This window comes from Hemiscyllium ocellatum, chromosome 18 (assembly GCF_020745735.1).
Source record: "Hemiscyllium ocellatum isolate sHemOce1 chromosome 18, sHemOce1.pat.X.cur, whole genome shotgun sequence".
NCBI classification, from domain to species: domain Eukaryota; kingdom Metazoa; phylum Chordata; class Chondrichthyes; order Orectolobiformes; family Hemiscylliidae; genus Hemiscyllium; species Hemiscyllium ocellatum.
The window spans coordinates 31,578,471-31,605,266 of record NC_083418.1 but is presented as its reverse complement, the minus strand read 5'-3'; the positions used below and the strand labels follow the sequence as shown (position 1 = coordinate 31,605,266).

Sequence of the window (26,796 nt, the reverse complement as noted above, 5' to 3'; positions counted from 1 at the left end):
CTAACCTTTTCCATCATTATTTTAAAACCAATACAATAATGGGCTCTGGCCCTGAAATGCTCCCTCCACTGACACCTCAGTCACTTGTCGTGCCTTATTTCCCAAGACTAGGTCAAGATTTGCACTTTCTCTAGTAGGTACACCAACACACCGAATCAGAATTTTTTTCTGGACACACTTAACAAATTCCTTTCCATTTAAACCCTTAACACTATGGCAGTCCCAGTCTATGTTTGGAAAGTTAAAATACCCTACCATTACCACCCTATTGTTCTTACAGATAACTGAGATCTCCTTACAAAGCAATGATCTCAATGAATGGCCTAGTTCTGCTTCTAGGACAGTGGATGAGCAGGAGGTCCAGTTTGGTATCCAAATTAAAAGATTTTTAATAATGTATTTTAATACACGAGCATAGAATTTGTAAAACAAAATGAACTTTAATTTTGCTGGAAAGCAAGCTGTTTTAAAGTGTGGATTGTTTTCAAAAACTAATACAACTTTAAAAAATACATAATTGGTACAAATTAAGTTTCAAGATAATCTTTTAAAAAACATTATATTTTTTCCAGAAATACAATGAGGATGTTTCTGTGATTAAGAAAATCAGCACAATTAGAAAGTTGTATATGCATATAAATATTATACACATATACATACAAATAAAATTCTCTCACCCTCTAAAAAAGATTTAAAAAACATTTTCTGGTTTCAAAGAAACTTTCCAGTACAAGAAAAAAATCTTTAGACAATCTTAGAACATTAACAAATGATGCTCTCTATAGACACAATGTGTCTGAGATAAGAATTTCTGCATTATAATTTTAATGCTTTCACACAAACAAAGTAAATCTGTCTGTATCATTTAATTCATGTTGGCTAATATCACAATTAAAACAGTAATTCTTATAGATCCACTAACTCTTCCTTATTCTCCTTATTGCTACTTGCTATGAATACAAGTTAAACTACTGAGAAAAAGCCAAATTTTGTCAACTGGTGGAAACCAAAGTAGAATTAAATATCATCCACAGACCAAATGGATGTATATATTTCATGTTGAGCAAGTTATCAGTAGCACGCATAATTTACCAGCATGCATAATTTACCAGGTACACATAAATTCACGAAGATGTTGACCACATTAGAATTGGGTCAAAAGCTTAACACTCTTCTTAACAGCAGACCATACAGATGACAGGAGTTCAAGAAGGCTATTCATCTCTATGATTTCAAGGGCAATTGGGGATGGGCAACAAATGCTGGCCCAGTCAATGATGCCCACATCCCATGAATAAGTTTTAAAAAGTCTCATCAGTGGAGAAAAACTAATAGTGGTATAAATTTGAAATGCATAGGCTGACAAGGAGGAAGAAAATTAATCACACTGGTGCAACAAGAATGTGATGAGGCTTAAACTTAGCAAAAGTACAGGCAAAACCAGGAAAAAAGGATAAACAGTAGTGTGTGCTCAAGTTGGTGGAGTAAGTCTCAATCACTAGGGAATGAGAGTTCAGTTGATAGAACCATAACTTTATCTAAATAATTTAATCAAATTTCACCTTAACCAAAACTTTAAGGCTACAATAACTGATAAAACTTTGAGAAAATTTAGTACATTTTGATGAAATTATCTTCTTATCATGAGAGATTATATGCACAGTGTCCACATTCTCATCTTGTTGAACAAACATGGTATCCTTTTGCACATTACCTCTTTTGATGAAAAACGTGGTGCTGGAAAAAACACAGCAGGCCAAGCAGCATCCGAGGAGCAGGAGAATCAACGTTTCGGGCATAAGCCCTTCTTCAGGAACATTCCTGAAGAAGGGCTTATGCCCGAAACGTCGATTCTCCTGCTCCTCAGATGCTGCCTGGCCTGCTGTGTTTTTCCAGCACCACATTTTTCAACTCTGGTCTCCAGCATCTGCAGTCCTCACTTTCTCCGAGCACATTACCTCTTTGACAAGTATATCCTTCCTTCGATAGAGACAAAACATGCCATTGAATGAATTCATGAAACAACTGAGACATAACGAGCAGAATAAAGTCACTTGGTATTTGCTTTGCTCAAGGGAAAAACTAAATTACACATTTCCCAGGTGTTGGATATTACGTTATATATCAGCTAATATAAGATTCTTCGTCAAACATTTGTAACATATGACTTACTGTGAGCAATGGGGAGAAATATCCACTACTATATTAACTAATTTTAAAAAAATTTTAAACTCATTCAGGGGAAGTGGGCATCACTAAATACACAATCAATTACTGCCCATCTCTAATTGCACTTCAGAAATTGGCAGTAAGCCACTTTCTTGAATCACTGCAGTCCACAGGTTATGTAGAGCACCGCAAAGGTATTAGGAAGGGAGTTCCAGGATTTTGACCCAGTGACAGTGAATTAATAATGATACTATTACAAATTAAGATGGTGTGTGGATTGGAGGGGAATTTAGAGATTCATTCTGATACAAATGCTGTGTTTGTCCGTCTAGATGGTACAGATTGCAAGTTTGGGAGGTGTTGTCATTGAATCTTATACATGGTACACACATCTGTCACAGTATGTCAATGCGGAAGACAGTGTCAATTATGAAAGCTGCTTTGTCATGAATGATGTCAATTGACTTGAATTGATGAGATGAAAATGTGGAGACTGCTTATATTCTCTCAAGTGAGTCAAACAATTCAATGTTGTCATAAGATATGATAGAAAAGGAAGTAAATAAGGATGAAAGCACAATTGGATTGAAGTTGACACAACTTCAGTAAATATTATATTGCTGTACAAGAAGGAACAAGAGAGAAGGTCATCTATACGGTGCTCTTATATGCCTAAAAAACGGATCGTTCAACAGTATATTTGACATCTATACCATTATTTCACTGACAAGAGAGGAAAAAAAAGCATACAAAATAAATTGAGCAAAATGGAAAACTCAGTGACCATATAGCTGTACAAAATATTGGAAAATTATCCTTAACACTTACAACCACTTACAAAAACAGCGTTAGAACTGTTATAATTGTTTTGCGGCCAGAGTAGAGAAATAGCTCATCTGTTATGGATGCAATCCACCTCTTTAGATTCTCAGTCGCTGATGATTACGCTAAAGAAACAAAATAAAATAAGAAATTGAAATCATCCTTAACCTACTATAGATATTTACTCATGGAAATGGTTTTAATATTTTAGATAGCATACAGAAGGAGAGGTAATCATCAATAAAAATATATAGATAAAGGAGCTGGGTTCGATTATCAGTTATTGCTCTGAACCCAATTTCCATGATAATAAAACAAAGAACAGCAGATGTTGAAGATTTGAAACAGATCTGAAAACAGAGATTGATGGAGAACCTCAGCAGGTCTGACAGCATTGTGGAGAGAAAGCAGGGTTAACATTTCAAGTCCAGTGACTCTTCTTCAGAACACAGGAATCACAGAATTGTTTCTCCACAAAAGACTCAAAATGTTATCTCTGCTTTCTTTCCACAGATGCTGCCAGCCCTGCTGAATTTCTCCAGTAATTTCTGTTTCTGTTTCAAATTTCCATGACATTTTTAGTGAGTGATAGAATCATGGAATCGTTAAAATCCTTTTAAAAGGACACTATACCTGTTCCTGAGAGAATAAAACGTTGTCAGCTATCGGCGAGTAAAATGTTTAATTGAATGAAATGTTGAATCATATTGAGTAACTCTGAACTGCTTGAATTTACCTGACTGTATAAGGCAATGGAATAATCCTTAAGGTCTGTGCAAATTGGTTTCAGGTTTTTTCTCCCCCACCATTTTTTGTGTTGCCTTCGAGATGACAACGCTGTCATTACGGGACAAATATTTAGTGTGCACTGTTAGATCAAATCTTAATGGGTTAAATAGGCTTGTTCCATTCCATTTGTGGAGTCAATTAATTTTATCCCTGTATCTGATCACATAATGGCGTAGTTTTTCAGAATTTTTCAATTAATTCAGACTCTTAATAATTTATAAATTCCATTAAAATATAGCCATTTTACAAATATAACTTTCCTCATGCATTCTTAGTTTTGAAATCAAAATTTATTTCAGTGTCCTAATTTCAAATGTCTTCTCAAGGCCTCAAAGCTGTAGGACAATTAGCTTTCTTCATTCATTCTTTTCTCACAACATATAGGTCTCTCAAAAATCAATGTCACCTAACAACCACTTGACATATGCAATCTTCCCTCATATTGTTACTAGCCTTGGTGTTGCACTATGTCTTGCCTTTAACGATGGTTTCTCCATAACGGGAGATCTGAGTAACATAGACTTGAAAGATAACAACTCACACTTTGTCAATTTCAAGTTAGTTTATCACAACTGGGGAAGTAAGTAGAATCAAGAAGAGGATAAACAAGGAGTTAAGATTCCCATTCCTCATGACTATCCACTGAATGTTAGACTATAACAATACTGTCAAAGCCTGCTTATATGAGCTTTTGATCTTTCATATGAAGACTGGTTACTAACTAAGTTGCTAGAAGCATGCATTGAACAAAATTGTGAAACCTGAAAGAATCAATACTTTTATATGGAGGCAGGGTGGATTAGATTCAATTTGGCAGGAGATACTTCAAAACTTAAATGTAAGTCTGAAACCTGTATCAAAATATATATTTGTGAAATTTACATAATTAAATGCAAGCATTTAAGAATAACTAACAATGGTGCACAACCATTTAACTTTAAGAGGCATTTGGATAGGTATACGACTAGGAAGGGTTTGGAGGGATATGGGCCGGGTGCAGGCAGGTGGGACTAGATTGGGTTGGGATAGGACCGAAGGGTCTATTTCCATGCTGTTCATCTCTATGACTCTATGACACATTGTTCTCCCTCACCTTGAGAAACTTATCAAACCCACTGTGTACAGAACCAGCTCAAAAACGTAAAACACCAATAATATTGCATTGATGGTCACTTCCAATCTCAGAACATAGGTCTGGAGCAGCATATAATAAACAGCCATTATTGTAGATGGTCCAAGAAGCACCAGGCTAATGGTGAGAGGTACCTTACGCTGGCACAGATTCCCCTTGGAACCTAAGGAGGAATTAACAAAAATGTTAGCTGAAACTTTAAAAAAGTTACGCATTTTCTTAAAAGTACAAATTATTGCTATAACATCTCTGATACATCATATGATCCTGAAAAATTAAAGCTGCTTGATTTTTGAGCTACAGAAGTAATCAATTCTCATCTGATAAGCACTCTCTCAGCAGTTTCAGTCCATGTCACCTTAATTCTCTATGCTGCTACCTTCCCAATCCAAAGTGTTCCATATAAGACCACAAACAGAATCTTATCTCTCACCTCTCTGCTGATAAACTGCTTCTTTCCCACCAAAACGAGTTACTTAGTTCATACTGTGACAACACTGTGGTTTTAAGAGGTTTATTTTGTCCTTGCTCTGTGGAGAGAGGTTTTAAGACTGATGTGAAGAGCTGTCCATTTGAATCCAATAAAAGTAAACAGCTTGAGAGGCCTTGGGATTTTTTTTAAGTTGAAACAATAGAAGGAGCCTGAATGGGTGGGGTGAAATTCCCCCAGAGCCAGGAATTTTAGTTTTAATATTTCCAAAGCAGTTGCTGGGATCTTGAAGCCAGGTTTGGAAGCTGTGGTACATCACTCCCTGCTATTCTTTCTCTTTCTCTCTTTCTCTCTCTCTCATGCACAGAATTTTGTCTTGATTTTTTTTTCCTCCTCTGGACTTGAAAGTTAAATGTGAGACAATCTATTTTACTGAATTTGCCTTTGCCAAGAGTATTTTTATGAAGTGTTATTCTTTTGGAACAGGTACTGTTGAGTAGTTAAATAATTCAATTTTGTGTTAAGTTTTCCAATGGAGTTAAGCTATTCCAATTTAGAGTCATAGAAATGTACAGCACAGAAACAGACCCTTTGGTCCAACTCGCCCATGCCAACCAGATATTCTAACCTAACCTAGTCCCATTTGCCAGCACTTGGCCCATATCCCTTTAAACCCTTCCTATTGATGTACCTATCCAGATGCCTTTTAAATGTTGTAATTATACCAGCCTCCACCAGTTCCTCTGGCAGCTCATTCCATATTCCTCTGAGTGAACAGTTTGCCCCTCAAGTCCCTTTTAAATTTTTCCCCTCTCACCCTAAACCTATGCCCTCTAGTTCTGGACTCCCCTACTCGAAGGAAAATACCTTGTCTATTTATCCTATCCATACCCCTCATTATTCTTTTCTTTTACTGTATTTTACCTATAGTGTATAAATAAAGTGTGTTTTACTTCAAGACTTGGAGTTTGAATCTGGAATGCAACACCTGTCCCTTACCTTTAAATTAAGAAAAAGTTCAGGCTTAGGCTGTCTTCTTAACATATTTTGAGAGGGTTTGTCTGGTCCTTAACAAAGCTCTTCTTATTTTATTCTAACACAAAACTTCCCTATTCTTCTGGTTCCTTCTCTACATATCAATTCCTCACCGACTTTGAAAATACTTTTCATTTCTTTCTCACAGGCACCTTCATCAGATTCTTCCATAGATACAGAGACCAAGGCAAGATATAAGGCACTTCAACGAGAAGATTTCAGCCAACTGAAAATCTATATTTATGGTCATCAGAAACCTTTTCATGTTCAAGGACAGCAATTATTTCCATAATTAATCAACTCTAATCAAATGATATTGGCCTGCACTGTTAACTGGTCTCTTTCCACAGATACTGCCTGAACTGCCAGGTTTCTCCAGCATTTTCTGTTTTTGTTTACTTTAGATTTAGGTTTTATTGTCACGTATACTCAAGTACAGAGGCACAGGAATACGATGTCGCCATTCCCAATGCCATCTTAGCTACAAAGGTACCGAGGTACAAAAATAGAAAAATAAAGATATAAGTTAAAATGTTCAACGCTACTGTTCTTCTGAGTGTAAGTAGAAAAATAAAGAAATAAAGTTAAAAATTAAACATTACAGTCCTTCCTTAAGCCATGGGTCTACACACTCATCACACTGGGCTTTCCCCTGACTGAGTAACCTTTCACCTGTGCTGTGTGAAAATGTGCCCAGGCTTGCTAGACACTAGACTGCCAACTGCTGCTGACCACCATCTGGGCTCACCAGACTTATCCAATTATTTTCCATCATTGCTTTGACATAACCCTTATTAGATATGACAGTCCTGAACATAAATTTATCACTTGAATTTGTTCATTCTGATCCCAGAATATGGAATCCAACCAGATAATCTTGGTAACCACGACTGACTGACTAGCACTGCTGCCTCACGGTGCCAGGGACCAGAGTTCAATTCCAATCTTGAGTGATTGTCTGTGTGGAGTCTGCACAAGCTCCCATGTCAGCGTGGATTTCCTCCGGATGCTCCAGTTTCCTCCAATAGTCCAAAGATGTGCAGATTAGGTGGAGTGGCAATTCTAAATTGCCCATAGTGTCCAGGGAAGTGCAGGCTAGATGGGTTAGCCGTAGTAAATGTGAGGTTACGAGAATAGGGTGAGGTCTAGGTGGGATGCTCTTCAGGCTGGTGTACAATTGATGGGTTGAATGGAGTCTTTCTGCATTGTAGGGATTGTATGATTCTATGACTGAAACATAACTCATCATCTCAACCAGTATAGAGATGAAAAAATTCGCAAAGTTCCAAAATAACTTTCATTATCTGAAACATATGACTGCATTGAGGATGCTAAGGTAAGTCAATTTTTAGCTTTGTTATGGAAAGAATATAAAAATTAGCATTTCTCTAGCATTCTAAACAATTTTAATACAATCCAAAGTAACCTATAGCCAATTTAAGTGGTCTTTTAGAGTAATCATTATTATAATGTAGAAAACACAGCAAGCAATCAGCTTACAGCCAGAATCCTCAAATTGCAATACATGAACAGTCAGATTTTTAGAAGATCCTGGTTGAAAATTGAGGGGAGCTCCTCTGTTTATCTTTACAATAGATGATACAGCATCTTTTATATTCACACAAGAGGACATGCAATTTAACATAAAGCACTGCACTGAAATTTTGAACTGGATTACCGAGGCCAAGTTTCTGGTATAGGAACTGAACCATTAACCTTCTTCCCAAAAGCTAGAATGTGTACAAAAACCATGGCATGACTCAGATGCAGTGAGAGAGTAGTATCGCAGGATTAAACTGTTCTTAACTTGGCCCAATTTGGGATAAACCAAAGCCCGGGCACACAACAGTTAAAAGGTCAATATTAGGAAACGAGATAACGAGATAAGTAAGTTGACTGGGTAGGGAATGGGTAGTTGGGAGGGCAATTATATTCAAATTTAACTGGATAGCCAAGCTCAAATTCATAAATAGTTTCAAGATGCTACATCTCAGCTATCTCCTCCAGATGAACATCCTTGTGTGCAGCTGCTAATTCTCTGAAGTCAGCATTCCCCTTTTCCTTGTGCCATGTTATCTCTGTCAATAATCTCCAGTCTTCCAATCATTATTGTCCTTGTCTTAATGAACTCTTATCCTCCTTAATATACCTTCATTTTCAGTTTTCAAAAGGCTTGACAACTTTTGACAAAGCAATTGCGCTCCCAACCCTGCTCTTCTCTTCATGCTTTGTATTCACTTTTCTTGCTACTGCTATGTAAATTGCCCCAAGATGTTTCTACTACAGAAGCAAAATTGCTACTGCAGATAGTACCTTCACCTACTGACCTATCTGGTGAGAGCTTTCGGCATATTAAAAATTGATTACATGTTCACTTTAAAATTTTATTTTCACAGAGGAGGAAGATCCTACATTAGACACAAACACACAATGAAAAAGCAATATTGTATATAAGAAAAAAAAAATATTTTCCTGTTCTTTGCTTTATGGAACGGCTCCATGTATGTCGACAATTTATAGCTCAACCTCACCATTTCCTCTTTCTACTTTGCTATCACTACTCCTAACACTCCCTATGCAGAACTTTTCTCCAACTCAATTTTGTGAACTCAGAGACCATTGTTTTCGCTCCTCTTGATAAACTCCTTTTCCTCATGACTGACATCGTCTTTCTCCCTGAAGGAGGTCTGGTTAAACCAGACTGTTCACAACCATGGTTCATATTTTATCCACAGATAACTTTCTGTTCGTAACACATCCACATTACAAATAAGACCAACTAATTCCAATTCCATAATATGATCCAATTCTATCCTGTCTCAGCTGTTGCTGAGTATACACACATTTCTTTGTTACTTCCAGACATGATTATCTCATGTGACTCAGTGCCTAACTTTGCTTTATAATGCTTGTGAAGCACCTTGAGACATTTTATTATGTTAATAGTACCATATAAATGCAAATTGTTCTTTGTATAAAATTTCAGAATTCACTTGTAATAACTTGTATTTATAAAGAATCTTTAATATTGTAAAACAGTCCAAACTGGCTTCACAAGAATGTTATAAACAAACTACGATATCACCATTAGGAAATATTTTGCTTTTGGTCATTCAGCTTGAGAAACAGACTTTAAGAAGCATCTTAAATGAGGGGACAGGCAGAGAGGTGGAGAGGTTTAGAAAGAAATTAAAGAACTTAAGGTCTTAACAGGTGAAGATATGGCAGTCAGTAGTGGAACAATTAAAATTGGAGATGATCAAGAAAATAGAATTGGGAGACTCAGATATACTGAAGGATGAAGGAAATTGCACCAAGAGGAAGGGTGAAACATTAGAGGTACTCTGAAAACATGAGGAAATTAAAATGCAAATGTTGCTTAACAGAAGCCAATTTAGATCAGCGAGCATAAATGTTGGCTAAAAGGAAATTGATTAGCGTTTGAACGTATGGAGGAGTTTTGGATGGCTCTTTGTTTTTGGACGTAGAATAAGTGGGACCAGCCAGGAGCTCTTTTGGACAGGCATTTCTGAAAGTAAAAAAAAAAGTGTGGAGATAGATTTCAACAAATGAGCTGAGAGGGACAAGACTATGGAGACAGAAATAGAAAATCTTATTGATTATGAATTATGAAGACAGAAGCTCATCTTGGGGTCAATAATTCAGCAAGGTTGCAAACTACCTGGTTTGCAGGTAGTTTGCAACCTTGAAAATTGCCAGGGAGAAGGGGAATTGGTAGCAAGGGAATGCAGTTAGTAGCAATGACTAAAGACAATGGTCTTCATGATATTTAAGTAGAGAGAAATCCGGTACTGAATGTCAAGCAAGTAGTCTGACAGCTTAGAAACAGTGGAAGGTTTGAGAAAGGAGATGTGTTATGTCACATGTTCAGCAAACCATCAAGATACACACTCATGATATAATCATATTATCAGAGCATGCAATCTGATGGTATGATAATCTCAGATTCCATGTTAACTGTGTTCACTTGAATGAAGCATGCTCTTCTGCTGGAAGTAAGTGGCCTATTACTATCACAGCCACCTAAGTGTCTGTGAATATAATGATCATACACAAAAGCCTGCCATAATAAACATCTGGTGAATCTTTGAATGCTACATTATCCGTGCCTAGGTTCTTATATTAGAAGGGATAAATTAGCATTACTGTACCAGGTAATATATGAGGTCTGCAGATGCTGGAGATCGCAGCTGAAAATGTGTTGCTGGATAAAGCACAGCAGGTCAGGCAGCATCCAAGGAATAGGAAATTCGACGTTTCGGGCATAAGCCCTTCATCAGGAATGAGGAGAGTGTGCCAAGCAGGCTAAGATAAAAGGTAGGGAGGAGGGACTTGGGGGAGGGGCGATGGAGATGTGATAGGTGGAAGGAGGTCAAGGTGAGGGTGATAGGCCGGAGTGGGGTGGGGGCGGAGAGGTCAGGAAGAAAATTGCAGGTTAGGAGGGCGGTGCTGAGTTGAGGGAACCGACTGAGACAAGGTGGGGGGAGGGGAAATGAGGAAACTGGAGAAATCTGAGTTCACTCCTTGTGGTTGGAGGGTTCCCAGGCGGAAGATGAGGCGCTCCTCCTCCAGCCGTCGTGTTGTTATGTTCTACCGGTGGAGGAGTCCAAGGACCTGCATGTCCTCGGTGGAGTGGGAGGGAGAGTTAAAGTGTTGAGCCACAGGGTGGTTGGGTTGGTTGGTCCGGGCGTCCCTGAGGTGTTCTCTGAAGCGTTCCACAAGTAAGCAGCCCGTCTCCCCAACATAGAGGAGGCCACATCGGGTGCAGCGGATGCAATAGATGATGTGTGTGGAGGTACAGGTGAACTTGTGGCGGATATGGAATGATCCCTTGGGGCCTTGGAGGGAAGTGAGGGAGGAGGAGTGGGCGCAAGTTTTACATTTCCTGCGGTTGCAGGGGAAGGTGCCGGGAGTGGAGGTTGGGTTGGTGGGGGGTGTGGACCTGACGAGGGAGTCACGAAGGGAGTGGTCTTTGTGGAACGCTGATAGGGGAGGGGAGGGAAATATATCTCTGGTGGTGGGGTCGTTTGGAGGTGGCGGAAATGACGGTGGATGATACGTTGTATACGGAGGTTGGTGGCGTGGTAGGTGAGAACCAGTGGGGTTCTGTCTTGGTGGCGGTTGGAGGAGCGGGGCTCAAGGGCGGAGGAGCGGGAAGTGGAGGAGATGCGGTGGAGGGCATCGTCGATCACGTCTGGGGGGAATCTGCGGTCCTTGAAGGCCATCTGGGCTGTGCGGTGTTGGAACTGGTCCTCCTGGGAGCAGATGCGGCGGAGACGAAGGAATTGGGAATATGGGACGGAGTTTTTACAGGGGGTAGGGTGGGAGAGGGTGTAGTCCAGGTAGCTGTGGGAGTCAGTCGGTTTATAGTAGATGTCTGTGTTGAGTCGGACGCCCGAGATAGAAATGGAAAGGTCTAGGAAGGGGAGGGAGGAGTCTGAGACAGTCCAAGTGAATTTGAGGTCGGGATGGAAGGTGTTAGTAAAGTTGATGAACTGTTCAACCTCCTCGTGGGAGCACGAGGCAGCGCCGATACAGTCATCGATGTAGCGGAGGAAAAGGTGGGGGGTGGTGCCAGTGTAGTTGCGGAAGATGGACTGTTCCACATATCCTACGAAGGGACAGGCATAGCTCGGGCCCATGCGGGTGCCCATGGCAACTCCTTTAGTTTGGAGGAAGTGGGAGGATTGAAAAGAGAAGTTATTCAGGGTGAGGACCAGTTCAGTCAGTCGGAGGAGGGTGTCAGTGGAAGGGTACTGGTTGGTGCGGCGGGAAAGGAAGAAGCGGAGGGCTTTGAGTCCTTCGTGATGGGGGACGGAGGTGTACAGGGACTGGATGTCCATCGTGAAAATAAGGCGTTGGGGACCGGGGAAGCGAAAATCCTGGAGGAGGTGGAGGGCGTGGGTGGTGTCCCGAACGTAGGTGGGGAGTTCTTGGACTAAAGGGGACAGAACCGTGTCAAGGTATGCGGAGATGAGTTCGGTGGGGCAGGAGCAGGCTGAGACAATGGGTCGGCCGGGGCAGTCAGGTTTGTGGATTTTGGGCAGGAGGTAGAAGCGGGCGGTGCGGGGTTGTGGGACTATGAGGTTGGAGGCGGTGGATGGGAGATCCCCTGAGGTGATGAGGTTATGGATGGTCTGGGAGATGATGGTTTGGTGGTGGGAGGTGGGGTCGTGGTCAAGGGGGCGATAAGAGGAGGCGTCCGCGAGCTGGTGTTTGGCCTCAGCAGTATAAAGGTCGGTGCGCCAAACTACTACTGCGCCTCCCTTGTCTGCAGGTTTGATGGTGAGGTTGGGATTGGAGCAGAGGGAGTGGAGGGCTGCACGTTCTGAGGGTGAGAGGTTGGAGTGGGTGAGAGGGGTGGACAGGTTGAGTCGGTTAATGTCGCGGCGGCAGTTGGCTATAAATAGTTCGAGGGCGGGTAAGAGGCCAGCACGGGGTGTCCAGGTGGATGGGGTGTGTTGGAGGCGGGAGAAGGGGTCGTCAGAGGGTGGGCGGGAGTCTTGGTTGTGAAAGTAGGCACGGAGGCAAAGGCGGCGGAAGAATTGTTCAATATCGCGCCGCGTGTTGAACTCATTAATCCAAGGGCATAGGGGAATGAAGGTGAGGCCCCTGCTGAGGACTGATCTTTCATCCTCAGAGAGGGGGAGGTCTGGAGGGATGGTGAAAACACGGCATGGCTGGGAGCTAGGACCTGGTGTGGGACTGGAGCTGGGGGTGGGGGCGGGGTTAGGGGCAGGGACAGAGATCGACGTGGGGCGGGGTTAGATGTGGTGACGTTGCTCGGTGTGGGGGCGGGGTCAGGCGTGGGGGCAGGGTCATGCGTCGTGACGGAAATAAGCGTGGGGGCGGGGTTACGTGTGGTGGCGAAAGTCGGCGTGGGGGCGGGGTTATGCGTGGTGACGAAGGTTTGCGTGAGGGCGGGGTTACGTGAAGTGACGAAAGATGGCGTGGGGGCGGAGAAACCTGAGGCGTTGTGGTCCTGCAGGTTAGTGATGTCAGTGGGGGCGGAAGTGGCTGCAGCGACGGCAACCGAAGGGGCAGAAATGGTTGTGGCGACGAAAGAACCATAGTCATTCCCGGTAGCCGCGGGGGTCGCGAGTCCGTCGGTGATCTTCCTGGTGATCGTGGAAGCGGTTGTCTGTGCGGTGATCGCCTGGGCGGTTGTTTGGGCGGCGATCGCGGAGGCTCCGAGGTCGGTGGGGGCGGAAGTGACGTCACGGTCGGCAGCGGCCGTTGGTGCCGCGGGCGCTGTAGCGGCCACATGTGTAATGGCGTCCGACAGGCCGATAGAAGATTCTGGAATAGTTGAGGAACCACGAGTGTGGGGGTAAGTACATGAAAGTTTTCGGTACTTACTGTCTTTAATTTCTGATATGGCTAGGAAGAACTGTTTGTTTAGTGTGTGGATTCTTCTGTAGATGAAGAACAGCAGGGGTCCTTTGCAGGTTTGTGAGAGTGTTGTCCTGAGCTGGGGTAGGGCTGATTGCAGGGAATGTAGGTAGCGACGCATGGCTGCAAGGGTGGAGCGGAGGATCCGGAAGGAGGTCTGTTGCTGGAGGCTTCGGATTTGTTGTAGGTACAGGTTGTCCTGGTTGGGTCCAAATTTTGTTGGTTGGAATGTAGTTCGGAGTCCGTGTGGGATCAGTCGGTTCCGTAGGCAGGTGCTGAGGAAGGAAATGTGGCTGTGGTAACGAGTGTTTGAGAACGTGGCTGAAGAGTTTCTGTGCAGAAGAGATGACCTGTACTGTACCAGGTAACAATACTACTGGAGTCAAAACCCACATCAAGTGGTAGTGAGGAAAGTGACACTCTGTTTCTGGATGTTACTGAGAGGCAGCATGTAGATAAGAAAGGGAAGTCCAACAATAGATCCTTGGGAGAACACGAAAGCACCAAAGGTAAATGTACAGAAGTAGGAATGGAACCATTCGTTGCAAATGATATGCTGGCTACCGTTGGATCGGTAAACAGTGAGTTAATATAGTCACATCAAACAGGATTGTTTGTTGAAGAAGCATTGGAAGAGGATGTGTGAAATCAAGTCAGACTTGGCAAAGATCCATGTTTAAGAAGATGAGAAAAGGTAGTTTAACCTTTGTCTAGTCACATGGGCTGTCATTGAGGCTTTCGTAAAAACCCACTTTATATTGTGGCAGGGAGTGGAAATCTAGCAAGGGTTGAAATATATATGCACCAGGATTTAGGAGGCAACAATAGTTTCATGGATTTTGGGGACAGAAGAAAGCTTGGAGATGGAAGAACAGAGGAAGCAAGGATTTTTTTTTCTGTGTGTAGAGTGATGACAAATTTGAAGGAGGGGGCAGAACTTGACATGAGAAAACTGTAACAATATCAGCAATCATAGGGATCAAGAAGGAAGTTAGGGTGTTTAGCAGTTTCAGGGATTTAGGCCTAAGTGACAAGAGATGGGGACAAGAGCAGGATATATTCAAAAAGTGAACTTGGAGAATGCAAGAGTAAAAGCAACATGGAGAATGGAGGAGTAAATATAGGAAATGCAAACTTAGGGCTAGGGTGGAGAGAACCATTGAGGATGTTTGCCCTCATACGGTAGGGAAAGGTGGTGGTTGGTGGGTGGATGGGGGGTTTAGTTTTAACAGAGAAGCCCATCGGATGGTCTCAAACACAGTAGCAAAGAAATCCATGACCTTGTTGCACTTGTTATAGGACGTAAAGGAGGATGAAGGGACAGGAAAGAACAGTTTAAGATTTGCAGTCAAGAAAATTAGCTGAAAATGTGTTGCTGGTCAAAGCACAGCAGGCCAGGCAGCATCTCAGGAATAGGGAATTCGACGTTTCGAGCATAAGCCCTTCATCAGGAATGAGAGAGAGTAGCCAAGCAGGCTAAGATAAAAGGTAGGGAGGAGGGACTTGGGGGAGGGGCGATGGAGGTGGGATAGGTGGAAGGAGGTCAAGGTGAGGGTGATAGGCCGGAGTGGGGTGGGGGCGGAGAGGTCAGGAAGGAGATTGCAGGTTAGGAGGGCGGTGCTGAGTTGAGGGAACCGACTGAGACAAGGTGGGGGGAGGGGAAATGAGGAAACTGGAGAAATCTGAATTCATATCTTGTGGTTGGAGGGTTCCCAGGCGGAAGATGAGGCGCTCCTCCTCCAGCCGTCGTGTTGTTATGTTCTGCTGGTGGAGGAGTCCAAGGACCTGCACGTCCTCGGTGGAGTGGGAGGGAGAGTTAAAGTGTTGAGCCACGGGGTGGTTGGGTTGGTTGGTCCGGGCGGCCCAGACGTGTTCTCTGAAGCGTTCCGCAAGTAAGCGGCCTGTCTCCCCAATATAGAGGAGGCCACATCGGGTGCAGCGGATGCAATAGATGATGTGTGTGGAGGTACAGGTGAACTTGTGGCGGATATGGAAGGATCCCTTGGGGCCTTGGAGGGAAGTGAGTGTGGAGGTGTGGGAGCAAGTTTTACATTTCCTGCGGTCGCAGGGGAAAGCCCCGATGTGGCCTCCTCTATATTGGGGAGACAGGTCGCTTACTTGCGGAACGCTTCAGAGAACACGTCTGGGCCGCCCGGACCAACCAACCCAACCATCCCGTGGCTCAACACTTTAACTCTCCCTCCCACTCCACCGAGGACATGCAGGTCCTTGGACTCCTCCACCGGCAGAACATAACAACACGACGGCTGAAGGAGGAGCGTCTCATCTTCCGCCTGGGAACCCTCCAACCACAAGGTATGAATTCAGATTTCTCCAGTTTCCTCATTTCCCCTCCCCCCACCTTGTCTCAGTTGGTTCCCTCAACTCAGCACCGCCCTCCTAACCTGCAATCTCCTTCCTGACCTCTCCGCCCCCACCCCACTCCGGCCTATCACCCTCACCTTGACCTCCTTCCACCTATCCCACCTCCATCGCCCCTCCCCCAAGTCCCTCCTCCCTACCTTTTATCTTAGCCTGCTTGGCTACTCTCTCTCATTCCTGATGAAGGGCTTATGCTCGAAACTTCGAATTCCCTATTCCTGAGATGCTGCCTGGCCTGCTGTGCTTTGACCAGCAACACATTTTCAGCTGTGATCTCCAGCATCTGCAGACCTCATTTTTTAGTCAAGAAAATTAACCAGGATTGTCCAGCGAGAGAATTTAAGGAAACTGGGACATCAAAGGTAGTCAAGTGTTTGTTTAAGCAGATCGGTAATTGCAGAATTATTATATAACAGAGAGTCAAACGCTAGGCAGTGGGATTTTCAAAATGCTGTTGGAAATGAATTGGGGGGGTAAATCTTCCCAGGACCAGCCGAAGAAGGAAGTATGGCTGGATGGGTGGGTGGAGGACGGACATTTGCATTAAGCATAGTGATCAGCAATGGCCTTATCTGTGACTGGCATACTGCAAGTAGCAAGACACATGTGACGTTAAGAGTTGAAAATGTGTTGCTGGAAAAGCGCAGCAGGTCAGGCAGCATCCAAGGAACAGGAAATTCAACGTTTCGGGCATAAGCCCTTCATCAGGGCACATGTGACATTAAGGTCAAGGAGATAGCCATGAACAAGTGGAGGGAGAGACGACGGAAGGATAGGAGGGCACGTAACTCAGAGACACTATAAAATGAAATGAAAATAATTCATCAAGGATGAGAAGTTATTTTGTGCAGAGGCTGAGAAGAACAGCATTGAAGAAATCCAGACTGGGAAAAGAACTGTAGTTTAGATTAGACAGATTCCCTATCGTGTGGAAACAGGCCATTTGACCCAACTAGTCTGCACCAACCCTCCAAAGAGTCACCCACCCAGACCCATTTCCTCTGACTAATGCACCTAACACTATGGGCAATTTTACATGGCCAATTCACCTGATCTGCATATCTTTCCACTGTGGGAGGAAACCGGAGCACCCAGAAGAAACCCACGCAGACACGGGGAGAATGTACAAACTCCACACAGTCACCCAAGGCTGGAATCAAATCTGGGTGCCTGATGCTGTGAGGCAGCAGTGCTAACCACTGAGCCACCACGGTATTCAGGTGGACAATAAAGAATGAGAATTTTGAATGTCAGATCATAAAGATGAGGGAGTTTAAAAAAAAGGTGTGATATTCCAAGAAGTGGAAAGTACCAGAAGAGGTGTGGATAGATCAAACTGTGTCTTTGTGGTGAGAATGACAGTGCCCATTGTGTAGTCACTTACCAAAAAATATTCTCATTATTTCAACTCCAAGGTAGAGAAACAGCATCACTAGGTCCAAAGTCAGATTTGCAGAAGTATATGGTAAGAGCTGACCTACAATATACAGAGCAGAAAATATTACAGGCAGTGGAAAATAATAACAAATGCACATTATTTGCATAGGATAAGCCTAGACACTGCCACAGTGAAAACATATCAGTGATAGATATTTTGCAAACAAGCTGTTCAGTCATATTATTACACATTTCTGGAGCAGATGAGGTTTGAACCCATGCTTCCAGAGGTGGGTATACTACCACTATACCAAAACAGCCTAGCATTTCAGTGATATACACTTTTGGTGTTACGGGTAAAGACAGATAGAACAGAGAAAGGGTGTTTATGGAGGGGATATCATGAATTGTCCTCACCCTCTATAATAATCCTGGAGTATTAGGAAGATTTGTAGTTTTTTTAATAACCTGCTCAGATGTTATGACACACCTCCAGAGAATGGAGGACACAAACCCAGACCTTCTAGTCCAGAGATAGGACTCTACCAATGCACCACAAGAGCCCTTAGATTTAAAGAGAACTCAGCTCTTCATTATTTTAATCAACCTCCTCAGACGTGTAACATCCCTCTGGGAAAGTTGGGCTTGACCCTAGGCCTCATGGCTCAGGGCAGGGACACCACTGCTGCACCACCAGCCCCCTTGCATATTAGCAATGATAATTTCTAATCAATCCACTGAGAGAAGTTATTACATACTTCTGAGCAGGTAGGACTTTAACCAAGGCCTCCTGCCCAAGAGACAGAGATACTACCACTGTACCACCAGAATCCAATAGCAAGTATGTGATAAGTAAGTTAAAGAGCTTCATGTTGATCTCCAGAGCAGATGAGATTTGAACCTAAACCTCTTGCTGTGCAGAGCCTTTAGTATCCTTAGTGGCAGATGGAGTTCAGTTTAAGAAAGTGTGTGGTTCTCCACCTTGGACCAAAAAAGGACAGATACTTTCAAGATGATATGAAGTTACATAAAGTGAAGACCAAAGGAATATGGGGATTCAAGTGCACTGTGACATTTTAAAAGGTCACAAACACGTGAAGAAAATAATCAAGAAAGCTAACAGAATACTGGCCTTTATATCTGGACGACTTCAGTATAAAGATGTAAAAGTTATGCTGCAGTTGTACAAAACCCTGGTTAGGGGAGAAAGTGAGGACTGCAGATGGAGATCAGAGCTGAAAATGTGTTGCTGGAAAAGCGCAGCAGGTCAGGAAGCATCCAAAGAGCAGGAGAATCGACGTTTCGGACATGAGCCCTTCTTCAGGCCTCAGTCCTTCTAAAACCCTGGTTAGACCCTGTTTGGAATACAGTAAGCAGATCTAGGCATCATACCTTAGGGATGTGATATTGGCCTAGGAGAGCATACAAGATAGATTTACAAGAATAATTCCTGGACTTCAGGGGTTAACTGATGATGAGAGCTTAGGCCTGTTTTCTCCAGAGTTTAGAAGATTCAGGGTTGAAGTCTTCAAGATATTAACAGGAAAAGACAGGATAGATGAACTATTTCCAATGATTGGGGATCCTAGAATTAGGGCTCAGTGTCTAAAAAATCAGGGCTAGACCATTCATGTCTACACATGAAGGGTGATAGATGTTTGGAACTCTCTTTCACAAATGACAGTGGCTGCTAGATCTATGTTAATATTAAATGAGTTAGTTTATTTTTGTTAGGCAAGTGGGTGGCACGATGGCTCAGTGGTTAGCACTACTGCCTCACACCAGGGACCTGAATTCAATTCCAGCTTCGAGCGACTGTCTGTACGGAGCTTGCACATTCTCCCTGTGTCTGCGTGGGTTTACTCTGGGTGCTCCAGTTTCCTCCCACAGTCCAAACATGTGTAGGCCAGGTGAATCGGCTATGCTAAATTGCCTATAGTGTTAAGTGCATTAGTCAGGGGTAAATATAGGATAGGGGAATGGGTCTGGGTGGGTTACTCTTTGGAGGGTCGGTGTGGACTTGTTGGGCTGAAGGGCCTGTTTTCCATACTGTAGGGAATCTTAATCTATATAAATTCAGGCCATGACCAGCCGTGATCTCATTGAATGGCAAACAGGCTCAAGAATGACTACTATAGTTCTTATGTTTCTAACCAGTGCTTTTTTTAAAAAAAAGTTTCTAATGAACCTGTTCAGAGATTATGCATCTCTGTCGCAGGTGGGACTTGAACCCTGATCTCTTGGCCTGGAGATAAGGAGACTACCACTGCACAACAGCCCCGTAGCACATTAATGATATTTTTCCACCAAAGGATATGTCCTTGTGAACCTCCAGATACCTGTTCAAATATATTATTACACACCTTGAAAGCATGTGAGACTTGAACCTATGAAGGGCTTATGCTCAAAACGTCGATCCTCCTGCTCCTCGGATGCTGCCTGACCTGCTGTGCTTTTCCAGCACCACACTCTCAACTCTGATCTCCAGCATCTGCAGTCCTCACTTTCTCCCAGACCCTCTGGCTCAGAGTAGGGATACTTGCACTGCACCACAAGAACTCTGTCGCACAGTAATGATGTACAGAGATATCAAATGTCGAACAGCAGTTATCAATATAGGCAGTCTGTCTTCGGTGCAATGGTCCTCACCTTTGAGCCAGGAGGCCTGGATTCAAGGTCCACCTGCTCCAGAGGTGTGCAATAATATTGTTGAACACATTGTTGAGAAAATATCCATGAGAATGGGAAATGCATTTGTTATAAGAGCCCTATTCTTTATATCTGAACCAGAATCTATATTTCAGTATCAAATCAGATGGAATGTTGCAGATAAGAAACTATGCAATCTTAGGCCTGTGCAGAAATCTCCAAGCACAGAAATCATCTCAGAGGAGAGTACAGGAAATCCTACTGGAAGCTATGCCTCCTTTTTATTTACTTAAGCACAGCAGACAGGACCATATAGTTCAGAGGTTAAAAACCTCTTTGAAAGGCAACAGAGGCCCTCAGGTGGCAAATAAGTGAGGCAGTTAGGTAAGGTGCTGGGTTGGCAGGTAGGGGACGGGTGGGTCTTAGTCGCATAATTATCCAGGCATTAGAATAGGTTTTAATCCCTCTAAATACTTTTTCTAGCTACATTCAGTCCTGAAGAAGGTTCACCGATGCAATAAGCTAAGTTAAAAATCACACAATACCAGGTTATAGGCTAACAGTTTTATTTAAAAGTACTAGCTTTTGGAGCACTGCTCCTTCATCAGGTAACTAGTGGGGCAGGATCATGGGACACAAAATTTATAGCAAAAGATCATGGTGTCAGACAATTGATGTGATATATTTGAACAAACCTAGATTGCTGAAAGGTCTTTCATCTTTTAGATGGGCAACACGGTGGCACAGTGGTCAGCACTGCTGCCTCACAGCGTCAGAGACCCAGGTTCAGTTCCCACCTCTGGCGTCTGACTGTGTGGAGTTTGCACATTCTCCCCGTGTCTACGTGGGTTTCCTCCAGGTGCTCCGGTTCCCTCCCACAGTCCAAAGATGTGCAGGTTAGGTGAGCTGGCTATGCTAAATTGCCTGTAGTGTTAGGTGTAGGGGAATGGGTCTGGGTGGGTAGTGCTTCGGCGGGTTGGTGTGGACTTGTTGGGCCGAAGGGCCTGTTTCCACACGGTAAGTAATCTCGTCTAATGAGTTGTAGGTTTCGATTCATTAATATGTAAATCCCAGAACTTCTTTCAAGTCACATTCTTGAGATAACTTATGGTTTTATTGAAAAAAAAGTGACATCTCAGCTCAGACAATGCATTAAATGTATGAGGTTAGAGTCTGTATGTATCCCAATCTTAAGTCAGACTGGTTCTATTTCCAAAATAGGAATGTGTAAAATGTAACATGGATTGACTGCCTACAGATGGTGTGCTTTTTGAACAAAACAAAATGTATCTGCAAATCCAATTCCACAAATGCAAATTCATGCATCATTGAGATGTCAGAGGTAGTTTATTGACACAAAAAGTGGTGGGTACATGGAATGCACTGCCAGCAGTGGTAGTAGAGACAGATACATTAGGGACATTTAAGTGACTCTTGGATTGGCACATGGATGATAGTACAATGAAAGGTATGCAGGTCAATTTGATCTTAGAGTGGGATAAAAGGTCGGCTCAACATCAAGGGCCGAAGGATCTGTACTGTACTATTCTATGCAACCAATAGACTGTCTCAGGATTTCCAAAGAGTTCAGACATGCATCTTCTACGGTACATCCAGTCCCCAGCTCTCTGGAGACTGCAAGATCTATGTTCATGTTTTTCCAGCTTTGTTGGAACATAAATGTTTTGAAATACTATCTGGGAAAACATGTCCAGGGCATGCCATACACCAATTAATCACCTCTGGATAAATGCAAACATCATTTCAGGAGATGATCAGTTTCAGTCAGACAGTTTTACAAATGTTACTCATGGAACTAATTAGTAATTCAGTTTTGAGGTCAGTTGAGAAAAAGAGGCTTTCTGCCAGTTCATGAAACATTTAAACAAATAAAGATCTCATTCCTGTCTGTTCCCATGAATGGGTTTCTTTTCAGAATTTTCAAAGTAGGCCATTCAGCCCATTGAGTGCTCACCATCCCTCCAATGAGCATCCCACGCAGACCCAGCCCTCTACTATACCCCTGTAACACTGCACTTCTTTTGGTGAACCCACCTAACCTACACATCCCTGGACACAATGGGGCCAATTTAGCATAGTCAATCCACCTACCCTGCACATCTTTGGACTTTAGAAGGAAACAAGAGTATCCATAGCAAACCCACACAGGTATGGAGAGAATGTGCAAACTCCACACAGACAGTCATCCAAGGGTGGAATCAAACCTGGGTCCCTAGTGTTGTGAAGCAGCAGAGCTAACCACTGAGCCATTGTGACGCCCTCATCATTTACTATCCTGACAGGTTAGTCTTAAAACCTGGTACACCACTTGGGTGAGACAACCTTATCCATGTAAATTTTCTATCCCTTTTTTCCTAAAGCTATTGATTTGACAGGCCTAGAATAATGTGCACTAATATCTCATCCTGATAGTATATCAAATTTTTACTTCCTGTAAAAGTTTCAGGTCAATTGCAACAGCGCCACAGCCATATGCATTCTCAAAACAGAACTCAAAACCTACTTTTGTAGATGAAAAGAAGGATCTCTGCCACAAAGTACACTGCATAGTACCAGGTGTTCAGGAATAGCAGAACTTCCAGTGGAGTTAAGGAGAGCTGATGCAAAATATTAAGGAATCAATACGCATACAAATCTTCATTATTGCAGCATTTTTAAAAATTTCATAAGACATTCAATATTGATCTAATAACCCAAAGATTATAGCTGATAAGATTTCTGATTGCAAGACTAACAATTCAGGTATGGGTTGTTTGTGCTGCGTAGTCTTATGTCAACCAGGATCAAAGAAATTAAAGCTTTTGCTTTGCAAATCAAAATCTATCAAGAGGTAGGTTTTTTTGTGTGGAAAGCCTGCCTTTTTATAACTTTCCCTCACTCAACTCCTGCTCCCCTCCACACACTGTCCTAGTCAAGAACTATCAGCCATTATTCAAATCCTCAATTTTGTCTTCTACATGCATTCTCAAAGGAGTAAATTTTACACAACTTTAATTTACAAAGGATACAACAGGAGGAGGCTTTCCTGCAATAAAAGACACAAATTATTAAAAAGGAACGGTTGCAAATTTGTTCCTGGAACCATTTAATTTGAAAATACACCTTTTGACCTAGCACTGAGTCAGACAGACCACAAAGGTCCAGAGCAGATCAAGCCAACAGCTCTAAGGATGCTCCAATCAATATATAGAGAGGAAGAAAGCAGCTGTTCCTAATGACGAATTTTTTATCAACATATTAAGAGTAAAAGGATAACTAATAAAGGACTAAAGATCATAAAAGATCAAAAAGAAAATTTAGGTATAGAGATAAAAGGTGTTGGTATGGTTCTTAATAAATGCTTCGTATCCAACTTCACAAAAGAGGGTGATAATGCTGATATTGTAGTTTTGAATAAAAGTGTTAATAAAATTAATGAAACTGAATATGACCAGGGCCATTTCAAACATATCCCAGACTGTTAAATGTGACAGAAGATGTGACCATAATTTTCCAGTCCTCTCTGGATACAGGTGTGGTGCCAGAGGATTGAAAGACTACTAATAACTTTGTTTAAAAAGGTAGATTGGTTAAAATATTTAAAGTCCATGGAATCAAAGAGAATGTAGCAACCCAGATACAAGATTGGCACAGTAGCAGGTAGCAAAGGGTGTGTTGATGGGAGTTTTTGAGACTGGATGTCTCAAGTGGGACTTTGTAGAGCGCTGTACTTGTGTGATATTTATTAATTATTTGGATGTAAACATTGGGAGTGTCATTAAGAAATGCACAGACGTCACAAAAATTGACTGCACCGGATAGTAAGGAGAATAGCTATAAAACCACAGGAAGATATCAATAGAATGGTTAGGTAGGCAGAAATATGAGGTGATACATCTGGGGAGATAATAACACAAAGGAATAGACAATTGATGAGAGAATACAGAGAGGTGTAAAGGAAGTGAGTGATCTTGGAAGTGAAAGTTGACAATTCCTTGGTGGCAGCAGGATAGGTCAGTAAGGTGGTTAAGGTAGCATTGTTTTATTAGTCGATATAGATGATACATGAGTAGGGAATTTATGCAAGAACAATTTAGGCCATCATGAGCACACTGATCGGTTCTGGTTAACTCATTAAAACAAAGAATGTTATTGCACTAAAAGTAAAGTCACCATAGTGTTACCAGACATAGTAGTGGTATAAACTGAAGCTCACCACACCTCAGGCAAGGGGAGAGAGTGAGGAGAGACCTTCATAGAAATTTCAGCTAGTGCAGAAACTAAACCCAAACTGCATGACTCTGCATTTACTGCTCCTCGGATGCTGTCTGAACTGCTGTGCTCTCCCAGTACCACTAATCCAGAATCTGGTTTCCAGCATCTGCAGTCATTGTGAAAAACTAGGTAAAAACAAACACTCTGTCCGGCTAAATGAACCAACCAATTTCCTATTGCATAGTGAGGTTGAGTATGTGGAGGAAAAATATGGCAATGGAATATATAGTGGGAAAATATGAAATGATCAAGAAAGGGTCACTCGACCTAAGACGTCAAATCTGATTTCTCTCCACAGATGCTGCCAAACCTGCTGAGCTTTTACAACAATTTCTGTTTTTGTTTGTAAAATAAAAAAGCTAGTTATCTAAAGAATAAGAAATTCGGGGTCTGGAAGATGCAGAGGAATCTGGTTGTCCTTCTATATGAATCGCAAAAGTTTAGTACGCAGGTTGAGTAAGTAATTAGGAAAATTATTCTGAACAAGCACCACTTTTAAAAGTGCCACGTGAACAAAATGCAGGCAGCGGTACTCTGCTCATGGTATAAGTACTGTTAGATTGGGTTTGTTAATTACTCATTCTTCTCCCTTTCCTCAAAGCTGCCTGGACCTCTCCCTGAAACCCCCGAATCTCTTTTCTTTTCTCCTCCTCCACCGCCGCCATCAATCTGCTCACCCACCTCTCGCCATTTTACGTTGCCACAGCAACAGCTCCCAGCGTCTTTCCGTCACTTCCTGGTAACGAATCCCAAACGGTCACCAGCTCGTGCCAGACGGAGCGTTTTGTTTATCTGCGGAATACACCAGAAGGTGGTCTTTTAAAAATCATACTGGGTAAAGTGTAGGACCCGCTCTTCCTGCCACCTGCGAGATAGCGATATTACTGTGTCTTGCACTTTGATATTCAATGAGTGTCTCTAGTGTAAGATCTTCCCAAATGAAACAAAGCAACTGTAATGTACAACCCCCCACTGAATAATACAAAATGGCACATTACCACCATTTGCCATATTATAATATGACTAGACCAATATCAACAGTACCTAAAATGTAACGGGTAGGTTGAATATTTGCTTTTACTACATTCACAACTGAAACACATACATGACCAATATTTCCAAAGTTATCTACACGCAAACTAACTTTTTTCTTAACCAATATGTGGTTGACAACATATCATCACTTGACAAGTAATACAATTATTTTCTTCTTCTTTCCTGAATAAGTTAAATTAACCAATCTGAATTCTTGAAGTATCTTATTCCATTTTCCTTGGCTTCAGTTTTAACACATTCGACTATGCCAACTCCGAACTTTGAATTTAATTACCAACTTCACTTAATGATTTTGAGACTGACATTGATTGACTCATATTAATCCTGATTTGTTTATTCTGTACTGACAAACTTTCATTTTCTTTCTGACTACGTTATCCCTGACTTTTACTTTGGTCTGAAGGTGGAATTCGGATTATGGGAAGTCCACCACGGTATCTTTTCATCAAATTTTGTCTTTCAAGTAAACTGTTTCTCCAAACCACGCTGAATGAATGCGGATAGAGTCTTTACAACATACTTATCCTTATGCCTTTGGTGGTTTTCAACCTTGACATGCACTGAGCTCTCTGAATTTTATGCAAGATTTGTTGTGTCTCATCTTCATTTTATCTTGATTTGCAATTGACATGAGATTTAAGCAAATTAAATCTTGTCCAGGAGTTTAAACTCTAATTTGGAAGTTAAGCAACTGATTGCAGATTCTGAAGTTATTTTTTCAGAGAATAGAAATTTGTTTATCTTGTGTCATCTGGAAACATGGGAATTACAGCCAAACTTGGCACTGAGCTAGTGGCTCTGTGAAGACCTCTTCCCATATACACTACCTTCTGCAGCAAAACTTGATGCTGGATGATGCCATAATACTGATATGTATTTCATGGACTACTGTCTGACAAACCCATAAATTGCAAACCAACTTCTCAAAACCTCAATTGTTTGGACACTTGTGGTGTAAAGCACAGATTCAACATTTATTCACTTGCCATAGCCATCAACCAAAGCAAACTAGTCTTCCCCTTCTGCTTCAAAGAAATTGACATATACCAATTTTATGACCAGATGAGGAAGGGTAAATCAGCTCCATTCTCAACCTGTCCAATTGGTCACAACGTAGATTTTTAAGTCACTTTTATCACGCAGCTATAACTTTCTCCAGTTAAAACATAACTAGCTGTATTCACCAGAAACAGCAAGGAACCAAAATGCAAGGTTTTCTTAAAGGAAATAATATTTTTACTAAAAGCCAACCCCACAAAAAATAATA

General features: G+C 42.2%; 1 protein-coding gene across 1 annotated transcript; it reads right to left on the bottom strand.

The window, feature by feature from the left end:
* Nucleotides 1–2,967: 2,967 nt before the first annotated feature.
* On the bottom strand, nucleotides 2,968–25,185 carry LOC132824177 (transmembrane protein 216-like). The gene is made up of 6 exons (XM_060838459.1): nucleotides 25,155–25,185; nucleotides 23,228–23,244; nucleotides 22,723–22,816; nucleotides 17,557–17,649; nucleotides 4,874–5,075; nucleotides 2,968–3,116 (listed from the first exon to the last, which is right to left on the bottom strand). The coding sequence occupies exons 1-6, from the start codon at nucleotides 25,162–25,164 to the stop codon at nucleotides 3,098–3,100; spliced, it is 435 nt and encodes a 144-aa protein (XP_060694442.1). The 5' UTR covers nucleotides 25,165–25,185; the 3' UTR covers nucleotides 2,968–3,097.
* Between the last annotated feature and the right edge of the window lie 1,611 nt (nucleotides 25,186–26,796).

Coding starts and splice junctions, on each gene's coding strand:
- LOC132824177 (XM_060838459.1), bottom strand. Junction 17,650..22,722: donor CCTTCTTTTCATCTACAAAA/GTAGGTTTTGAG, acceptor TGTATATTGTAG/GTCAGCTCTTACCATATACT. Junction 5,076..17,556: donor AATAATGAGAATATTTTTTG/GTAAGTGACTAC, acceptor ATTCCTCCTTAG/GTTCCAAGGGGAATCTGTGC.